Source organism: Protomyctophum parallelum, assembly GCF_964188405.1.
Source record: "Protomyctophum parallelum genome assembly, chromosome: 9".
Classification (NCBI taxonomy): Eukaryota; Metazoa; Chordata; class Actinopteri; order Myctophiformes; family Myctophidae; genus Protomyctophum; species Protomyctophum parallelum.
The window spans coordinates 51,713,898-51,723,897 of NC_139706.1; the positions used below are offsets into that span (position 1 = coordinate 51,713,898).

General features: G+C 41.7%; 2 protein-coding genes across 2 annotated transcripts in view; both read left to right on the forward strand.

The window, feature by feature from the left end:
• Positions 1-10,000, forward strand: part of LOC310863925 (NLR family CARD domain-containing protein 3-like) — a gene marked incomplete at its 3' end in the record, with an annotated part of 321,429 nt that overhangs the window by 242,585 nt on the left and 68,844 nt on the right. The gene's annotated exons all lie outside the window — the stretch shown is intronic.
• lrrc75a (leucine rich repeat containing 75A) overlaps positions 8,095-10,000 on the forward strand; it is a 14,473-nt gene continuing 12,567 nt past the window's right edge. The window contains exons 1-2 of the mRNA XM_083773372.1: positions 8,095-8,613; positions 9,520-9,648. Coding sequence (XP_083629498.1) covers positions 8,377-8,613; positions 9,520-9,648 — 366 coding nt within the window. The 5' untranslated portion in view covers positions 8,095-8,376. The remainder of the gene's footprint in view (positions 8,614-9,519; positions 9,649-10,000) is intronic.

Consider the following 10,000-nt stretch of genomic DNA (forward strand, 5'->3'; position numbering starts at 1 on the left):
AATCCTCACGTTATTCTACAAACTGTGACTAAAGTTTTCAATCAATCGATCATCTGACGTCCGGCCAAAACGTTTTCCGCTTGGATCAAATCCCGCTCCCTCAAACTCCTCCCACTCTTTGCCATATATAGTCCTTCCTGTATGTATCTCATGAATATTCAGTGTATATTAATCTTAGTAGAGTTACAGTACATTACTGTCGTTTCATTAGAATAACATTATAATGTAATTATAATAATATTAGAATAACCTCATAAATGTAGTGAGAGTTTATCCTATGTAAATAAATTCAGCATGAGAGAGAGAGAGAGAGGCTGGATCCTCTCCTGTACTGAAGGTCTCGCGCCCATTACACTTAGACGATAGAACACCGAAGTTACGTTCTCTGTCGCTAGAGAGCATGTTGGCCCACCCATGTTGGCCCACCCATGTTGGTCTGGCCCACCCATGTTGGCCCACCCATGTTGGCCCACCCACGGTGGCCCACCCATGTTGGTCTGCCACCCATGTTGGCACACCCATGTTGGCCCACCCACGGTGGCCCACCCATGTTGGTCTGCCCATGTTGGCCCAACCATGGTGGACCACCCAACCAACCATGTGATTTGTAATTAATAGGATTTTTTTTTGGTCAAGTATACTCCTTCAATTCACCCCACCCCCTTTAATTTAAAACATTATTTTATAAATAATATGATCCTTTAAACTATAAAACACTTTTTTATTTAAAACATTATTTTATAACCTTCCTGAATAATATGATCCTATGAACTATAAAATACCTTTTATTAATTCTAAAACGTTTTATTTCTAACTTCCTGCAGTGTAATCAGGTCCAGTGTAATCCGGTCCAGTGTAATCCGGTCCAGTGTAATCCGGTCCAGTGTAATCCGGTCCCATTGTAATCCGGTCCACTGTAATCCGGTCCACTGTAATCCGGTCCACTGTAATCCGGTCCAGTGTAATCCGGTCCAGTGTAATCCGGTCCAGTGTAATCCGGTCCCATTGTAATCCGGTCCACTGTAATCCGGTCCACTGTAATCCGGTCCAGTGTAATCCGGTCCCATTGCTTCCTGAACCTCGTAAGACCTGCCTGTGTTTTTTTACAGTGTTGATTTCTCTGAGATCTGAACTTAAAGGGATAGTTCAGATTATTTGAATTTAAGCTGTATGAAATACTTTCCATTAATATAGTTGTTGCAACTGTATTCATTGATTGCCCGAGTCCCGTGGTGGGAGTTCTGCTCTGGTTTTAGTGAAATATTAGCAGTTCCGGTCATTTTGTGGGGGGGGGGGGGGGGGGGGGGGGCACACAGTAAAAGTAAATTATTCCTCAAAACTAACGTCATTTGTGTTGACCTATTTCTAAAATATTAGTGCAGCTTTCGTTTTTGACACCTCTATCACACAGAACTATGTTTTTTGTGTCCATATCACTACGCCCAAAAAATGATAGAGGTAGTCAAAGTTGAACGAAAGTTGCACTAATATTTTAGAAATAGGTCAACAATGCAAATCTTTGTGAATGAATTAACCTTTACTGCGTGGCCCCTGTGCATATTAATGGCAAGTATTTCATACAGCTTAAGTTAAAAACATCTGAACTATCCCTTGAAAACATTATTTTAATAAACTTGTTTTGAAGTTTAAAGGTTTTTGTCACCTATAAAAATCATTTTATACATTTCTATTGTTAGGAATTGCTTTGAAACAATCCTCCCTTTTTACAACAATCCCTTTTATTTAGTTTAAATAATTTATTGTATTTTGTTCATCTTTTGCTTGCCTGAAGCTGCTAATTATAATAATTATAAATCTTTATAATTATGATAATAATTATAATTAGTATCATAAGTATAATAATTATAAATCATTATAATTAAATAGTATTGGTGGGACAGCTGTCCGGTTGCCATGGTTTACCACAATATTGGTTAATGGAAACAGATGCATATTATTATTATTATATCATTGGTTGTAAAAAATAATAATACAAAAATGAAAAGTTTGTATTTATTGTGTACGATTGTTAATTATTAAAAAAATATGGAAAAGTGTCTGTGTGTGTGTGTGTGAGTGTGTGTGTGTGTGTGTGTGTGTGTGTGTGCACACGTGTGTGTGCGTGCCGTGCGTGTGTGCGTATCATATCATATCATATATTATATATAACATTATATTATATTATATTAAGGGTATATTCTATAAAATGTCTCCATGCCTTAGAGAAGCCTTCGGTGGTTCCTTTGAGGGAGAAGTTTAAGCAAAACATCAAGTTGAGCCAGATGGAGTGAGAGTGGTTTTGATTCGTTGAGCCAGATGGAGTGAGAGTGGTTTTGATTCGTTGAGCCAGATGGAGTGAGAGTGGTTTTGATTCGTTGAGCCAGATGGAGTGAGAGTGGTTTTGATTCGTTGAGCCAGATGGAGTGAGAGTGGTTTTGATTCGTTGAGCCAGATGGAGTGAGAGTGGTTTTGATTCGTTGAGCCAGATGGAGTGAGAGTGGTTTTGATTCGTTGAGCCAGATGGAGTGAGAGTGGTTTTGATTCGTTGAGCCAGATGGAGTGAGAGTGGTTTTGATTTGTTGAGCCAGATGGAGTGAGAGTGGTTTTGATTCGTTGAGCCAGATGGAGTGAGAGTGGTTTTGATTCGTTGAGCCAGATGGAGTGAGAGTGGTTTTGATTTGTTGAGCCAGATGGAGTGAGAGTGGTTTTGGAGACTTAAGATATTCTTCTATAATAAAGTACAAAAATGAATATTCCCTCCAAATTTCTCAGAGCCATTTCCTTAGCTCCAATCATCACCCACATAGTAAACCTCTCCATCAAACAGGGACAGGTCCCCCAATATTTTAAACTGGCCAAAGTAACCCCCCTGCTCAAGAAAGGGAGTAAATATAGAACCCGACAACTACCGCCCTATTTCTATTCTAAGCTCCATCTCGAAAGTGATGGAAAAAAGTAGCTATGAACAGGTTGAAAAGTATCTTGCCACTAATAAATTAATGTACGAGTTCCAATCTGGCTTCAGAACATCCCACTGATGACACATGCCTCCTCTATTTGAGCGACCACATCAAACACGAGGTGGATGCTGGAAAATACTGCGGCATGGTCATGCTGGACCTCCAAAAGGCTTTTGACACCGTGAACCACTCCATACTGGTTAACAAGCTAAAAGCAATTGGTTTTGATAGCACATCAGTGAGCTGGATGCAATCCTACCTGGAGGGGAGAGAACAGATGGTGGAGGTGAACGGAACACTGTCCCCCCCCCCCCCTCCCAGTGAGCTGTGGCGTCCCACAAGGAAGCATACTAGGGCCTTTACTATTCCTAATAATATGTTAACGACATGACAACAGCTTGTGACTGCAACTTGTTCCTGTTCGCAGATGACTCTGGCTCTGCACTGCTAGTCTCGGACAGGAACAAACTGCAGGTTGAAAAGGCCCTCAGCTCTGAACTCGGTAGAATCTGCACCTGGCTCGCTGATAACAAACTATTCTTACACCTTGGAAAAACTGAATCCATTCTCTTTGGAATAGTAATCTCAGCAAGGCAGATGGCTTCTTGGTTAGAGTGGGTGACAATATTATCACATGAAAAGATGAAATTACCTACCTAGGTTCCATCCTGGAGGCTAATCTTTCCGGTGTTAAAATGGCCACCAACGTAATCAAAAAAGTCAATCAAAGAACAAGATTCCTTTACAGGATCTCCTCACTGGTCAACAAAACCACCTTGAAGACCCTAACAGGAGCCCTCGTACAAGGTTTCTTTGACTATGCATGCTCCTCCTGGTACCACAGCACCTCAAAGGCCCTTAAAACAAGGCTCCAGACCTCCCAAAACAAACTGGTCAGGCTCCTACTTGGCCTCACCCCCCTAACCCACCTCACCCCTAGCCAATAAACCAGACCGAATCAGCCGTTATAATAAATAAATTACCTCACCCCTGCCCACTTTGACATGCTGGAATGGCTTAGGGTCGACGACAAAGTACAGCATCTTGCAATGGGTCTGGTCCACAAGATTCGATACACCACCAAGATACCCATGTACCTGTCTAAATACTTCCTTAATGTTAACAAAGTCCACACCCACAACACCAGAGGGTGTGCAACAAACCATGTACAACCCAGATTCGGCACAAACAAGGGACTAAATTATTTTCGCTCCTATGCCACCAAAATGTGGAACGCCCTACCAACAGTCATTAAGACATGCAAATCCCTTGACTCCTTCAAAACCACTGATGAACACAAACATTGAGGTAAAAATTGATAATATCATACTAGAAAGAGTTTTTGATAATCTGTTTTTAGGAGTAATAATAGATCATAAGTTCTCTTGGAAACCCCACATTAATTATATCCGGTCTAAATTAACGAGAAATATTGGTGTCAAACAAGAAATGTCCTTGAGTCTAAATCACTATACACTCTCTATTGCACCCTTATAACACCATGGGCTGTATTTTGCGTGTCTTAAGTACCAGGTCTTATTACCTAACTTGAGTAAACTAAAGACCTGGAGGCGTGGTCAATGCTCTTTGGCCACTCAGAATAGAGAAATGGCATTGATCACGCCTCCAGGTCTTTAGTTTATTCAAGTTAGGGAATAAGACCTGATACTTAAGACACACAAAATACAGCCCTTTATCTCACCTACTGTGTGGAAGTGTGGGGTAACACATACAAAAGCAACCTTCAGCCACTATATTTACTGCAGAAAAAAGCAATAAGAATAGTCAATAAAGTAAATTACTATGAACACACAAATCCACTGTTTCTAAATTCACATACATTAAAGTTCTTTGATTTAGTTGATTTTAAAACAGCACAATTATTATATAAAGCAAGACATAATCTGCTTCCTGGAAATATACAAAAAAGGTTTGGGGATAGGGATGGGAGGTATGAGCTGAGAGGGGAACAAAAGGTTTAGGGATAGGGATGGGAGGTATGAGCTGAGAGGGGAACAAAAGGTTTAGGGATAGGGATGGGAGGTATGAGCTGAGAGGGGAACTAAAGGTTTAGGGATAGGGATGGGAGGTATGAGCTGAGAGGGGAACAAAAGGTTTAGGGATAGGGATGGGAGGTATGAGCTGAGAGGGGAACTAAAGGTTTAGGGATAGGGATGGGAGGTATGAGCTGAGAGGGGAACTAAAGGTTTAGGGATAGGGATGGGAGGTATGAGCTGAGAGGGGAACTAAAGGTTTAGGGATAGGGATGGGAGGTATGAGCTGAGAGGGGAACTAAAGGTTTAGGGATAGGGATGGGAGGTATGAGCTGAGAGGGGAACTAAAGGTTTAGGGATAGGGATGGGAGGTATGAGCTGAGAGGGGAACTAAACTTCAAACAAATAAGTGTTGGAACAACCTTAAAGAGCATGTGTGTTTCTGTTCATGGAGTTAAGCTGTGGAACAGCTTGTCTGAGCCAATAAAGCAAAGCAACAACCTAAAACAATTTAAAAAGAGGCTCAAACAGGAATTATTGCATAGATATAACCTGGAATGAGCGGGGAGCTGAGCCTTGTTTTATGCCATGTAGTGTTGGACTAAGGTAGGCTATAACATTGTAGCGTTGTCTGTTTTTGTCTTTTTTCCCCTCCTTGTTTTGTTTTTTCTCGTTGTCTGTTTTGTTTTTTGTTTTTTGTTTGTTTAATTTTCTATTCTCCTTCGTTAAATGGCATTTGTTTGTTTTGTTTATATGTTGATTGTGATGCATATCTTCAACAGTATTTTGGAATACGTTGAGATAAGGATAGGCACTAATAAGCTTTAAGCTTCTGCCTATGCCTTTTCGATCACCTAAAAGTAAACTGTTTTTGTGTAATGTCTCCCTCTCAAAAGATCGAAATAAACTATTAATTCACTCTCAAAGGGCACCTATACGGACGGCTGCAATTCAAAAATGTCCGCCGTGAAATCTGAATCCCCCTCACCCCTTTTCCCCTCACTGTATATGTTTCTTTTCCCTTTTTTCCTCCTTTATGATGAATATAGAAGTGTCTATTTGTGTCTCTAAATGTTGTAAACAAGTGTAATGCTTAATTGGGTCTTCCACTCACAGTTAACAGTCTTTGTAGTCAGTTGTGCTTGAAATGTACTGTAATTCTGCAAACTGTTAATAAATATTTCCATCAATCAATATAACTAATGAAGAATTAAATCAATAAACCGTCACAACGTCACTGTTTAAATCATTATAAAATAGACTGTGTTCCACATAACCTCCACCAGAGGGCAGCAGCTACCCAGACATCCAGGATTAATGTTCTGATTCGCCATCTTCAATAAAGCTCTTTACATTGAATTGAGAGAGAGAGAGAGAGAGAGAGAGTGTGTGTGTGTGTGTGTGTGTGTGTGTGTGTGTGTGTGTGTGTGTGTGTGTGTGTGTGTGTGTGTGTGTGTGTGTGTGTGTGTGTGTTGTGTGCGCGTGCCTGCGTGCGTGCGCGTGTGTGTGTGTGCGTGAGGAGGATGCTGGGTGATCTTGCGGCTTGTTGTTGATGTTTCCTGCTCGGTGGATCTAAATCTACACCAACCAATCAGAGGACAGACAGCTGGTGGATCACTTTATCAGCTTTGATTAGAATCAACAGCGTTTCATTTGATATGACATTACTGTTTATAATTTAACATTTATTCTGATCTACCACTGTGTCTGTCTGTCTGTCTGTCTGTCTGTCTGTCTGTCTGTCTGTCTGTCTGTCTGTCTGTCTGTCTGTCTGTCTGTCTGTCTGCCTGCCTGCCTGCCTGCCTGTCTGTCTGTCTGTCTGTCTGCCTGCCTGTCTGTCTGTGTGTGTGTGTGTGTGTGTCTGTCTGTCTGTCTGTCTGTCTGTCTGTCTGTCTGTCTGTCTGTCTTTCTGTGACCTGATATCTACCGCTGCTGGATTTAATCTGGAAGACAAGCCAAGGTCTGTCTGTCTGTCTGTCTGTCTGTCTGTCTGTCTGTCTGTCTGTCTGTCTGTCTGTCTGTCTGCCTGCCTGTCTGTCTGTCTGTCTGTCTGTCTGTCTGTCTGTCTGTCTGTCTGTCTGTCTGTCTGTCTGTCTGTCAGAGCTGTATGGAGGATATCAGTGTAAACATGGTGGAGGTTGTTCCGGAGGTTTAGGGAGGATGTCAGAACATTTCATCCCAGCCACGGTGTCTCCTCCTCGGATACAATGCAGCTGCATCCTCCCTCCTCCTAACGACCCCCATGTTGTTTTGTTTATTATGACTTTAAATCAGCTGTGTGTTCAGTAACAGTGTTAAATAGCTCTATATTGTGACAGTAATCATTGCTATAGAGTGTGTTCAGTAACAGTGTTAAATATCTCTATATTGTGACAGTAATCATTGCTATAGAGTGTGTTCAGTAACAGTGTTAAATAGCTCTATATTGTGACAGTAATCATTGCTATAGAGTGTGTTCAGTAACAGTGTTAAATAGCTCTATATTGTGACAGTAATCATTGCTATAGTGTGTGTTCAGTAACAGTGTTAAATAGCTCTATATTGTGACAGTAATCATTGCTATAGAGTGTGTTCAGTAACAGTGTTAAATAGCTCTATATTGTGACAGTAATCATTGCTATAGAGTGTGTTCAGTAACAGTGTTAAATAGCTCTATATTGTGACAGTAATCATTGCTATAGTGTGTTCAGTAACAGTGTTAAATAGCTCTATATTGTGACAGTAATCATTGCTATAGTGTGTTCAGTAACAGTGTTAAATAGCTCTATATTGTGACAGTAATCATTGCTATAGTGTGTTCAGTAACAGTGTTAAATAGCTCTATATTGTGACAGTAATCATTGCTATAGAGTGTGTTCAGTAACAGTGTTAAATAGCTCTATATTGTGACAGTAATCATTGCTATAGAGTGTGTTCAGTAACAGTGTTAAATAGCTCTATATTGTGACAGTAATCATTGCTATAGAGTGTGTTCAGTAACAGTGTTAAATAGCTCTATATTGTGACAGTGTTTGTGTTAAATAACTTTCCGTTTTAATATTTTGGAATGTTTGTGTTTCCAGGGGGCGGGGCTTATCTAACTGACGACAGGTGAGCTGTCAACCACCACGAGCCACGCCCACCCTAATCCTGAGCTAATCCTGAGCTGATTTATTCTGAAATGTCCTGATCCACTCTAGACTTTTATTCTGAAATGTCCTGATCCACTCCAGGCTTTTATTCTGAAATGACCTGATCCACTCCAGGCTTTTATTCTGAAATGACCTGATCCACTCCAGACTTTTATTCTGAAATGACCTGATCCACTCCAGGCTTTTATTCTGAAATGACCTGATCCACTCCAGGCTTTTATTCTGAAATGACCTGATCCGCCCCCGACAACTTTTACTTTGGAATGCACTAATTAAGGTGTGGTTGAGCCAATGGGGGCCAAGCAGACCAAAGAGCCTAGCGGTTCGGGCTCCGGTTGGAGTCCGTCCCACGGCTGGAAGAGAGCGTCGCGAAGCGGAGAAAACCGAGACATCCTGGCTTCCTGGTTGAAGTCTGGAGCTCCGCCTCCTCCCTACCAGCGACGAATCAGCATGATCCAGGAAATGATGCTGATGGCCAAACAAGGCAAGCAAGACGAGGCCACGGAGATGTTGAAGACCCTGAGACAGGTACGCCAAATATGGTCATTACACACACAGACAGGTAACTCCTAATATGGTCATTAGACACACAGACTGGTAACTCCTAATATGGTCATTAGACACACAGACAGGTAACTCCTAATATGGTCATTAGACACACAGACTGGTAACTCCTAATATGGTCATTAGACACACAGACAGGTAACTCCTAATATGGTCATTAGACACACAGACAGGTAACTCCTAATATGGTCATTAGACACACAGACAGGTAACTCCTAATATGGTCATTACAAACACAGACAGGTAACTCCTAATATGGTCATTAGACACACAGACAGGTATGTCCAAAAATGGTCATTGTGACTGACGGCTGTGAGTCATTGTGACTGACAGGTGTCAGTGTTCAAATGAGACCCATGTCTCACATTGTGACTGACAGCTGTCAGTCATTGTGAGTTGTGACTGACAGATATATAACATCATCTGTAGATTTTGAATATATGCAAATGATATGCAAATTAATCATAATGCAAACTGTCCAAACACTTCCTCATCGTAGAGATTCTGTGTGTGCGTGTCTGTAAAGTTTTGATTGATTGATTGATTACATATTTTATTAAACACGTTTTCTACCACGACGGGATAATTAGCAGATCTACAAGCTCACACAACATAAAACTCTGTGACTTTCTAAAAGTATAAAGTCATAAAATATGTCACGCACGCTCAAACAGCACACACTCAGGCACGCACACCAATCATTCTGTTCTTCCTTACATATCCTGTTTCATCCTTCCTTCCTTCCTGTGTGTGTGTGTGTGTGTGTGTGTGTGTGTGTGTGTGTGTGTGTGTGTGTGTGTGTGTGTGTGTGTGTGTGTGTGTGTGTGTGTGTGTGTGTGTGTGTGTGTGTGTGTGTGTGTGTGTGTGTAGGATCTGGGCATGGAGTCCACCTCATTGGATGACGTCCTCTATCGATACGCCAGCTTCAGGAACCTGGTGGATCCAATCACACACGACCTGCTGATCAGCCTCGCACGATACGTGCACTGTCCCCGCACGGTAACACACGCACGAACACACACACACACACACACACACACACACACACACACACACACACACACACACACACACACACACACAATGCAACTCCTTTCCTCTCTTTGCAACAAATCCGTTTAACTCCTTGGAGAGTAATGTTACACTCCCTCTCTCTCTCTCTCTCTCTCTCTCTCTCTCTCTCTCTCTCTCTCCATAGGAAGGTGATAGTCTCTCGTCCATGGAAAAGGTGTGCAGACAGCTGACCTCTCTCTCTCTCTCTCTCTCTCTCTCTCTCTCTCTCTCTCTCTCTCCATAGGAAGTTGATAGTCTCTCGTCCATGGAGAAGGTGTGCAGACAGCTGACCTCTCTC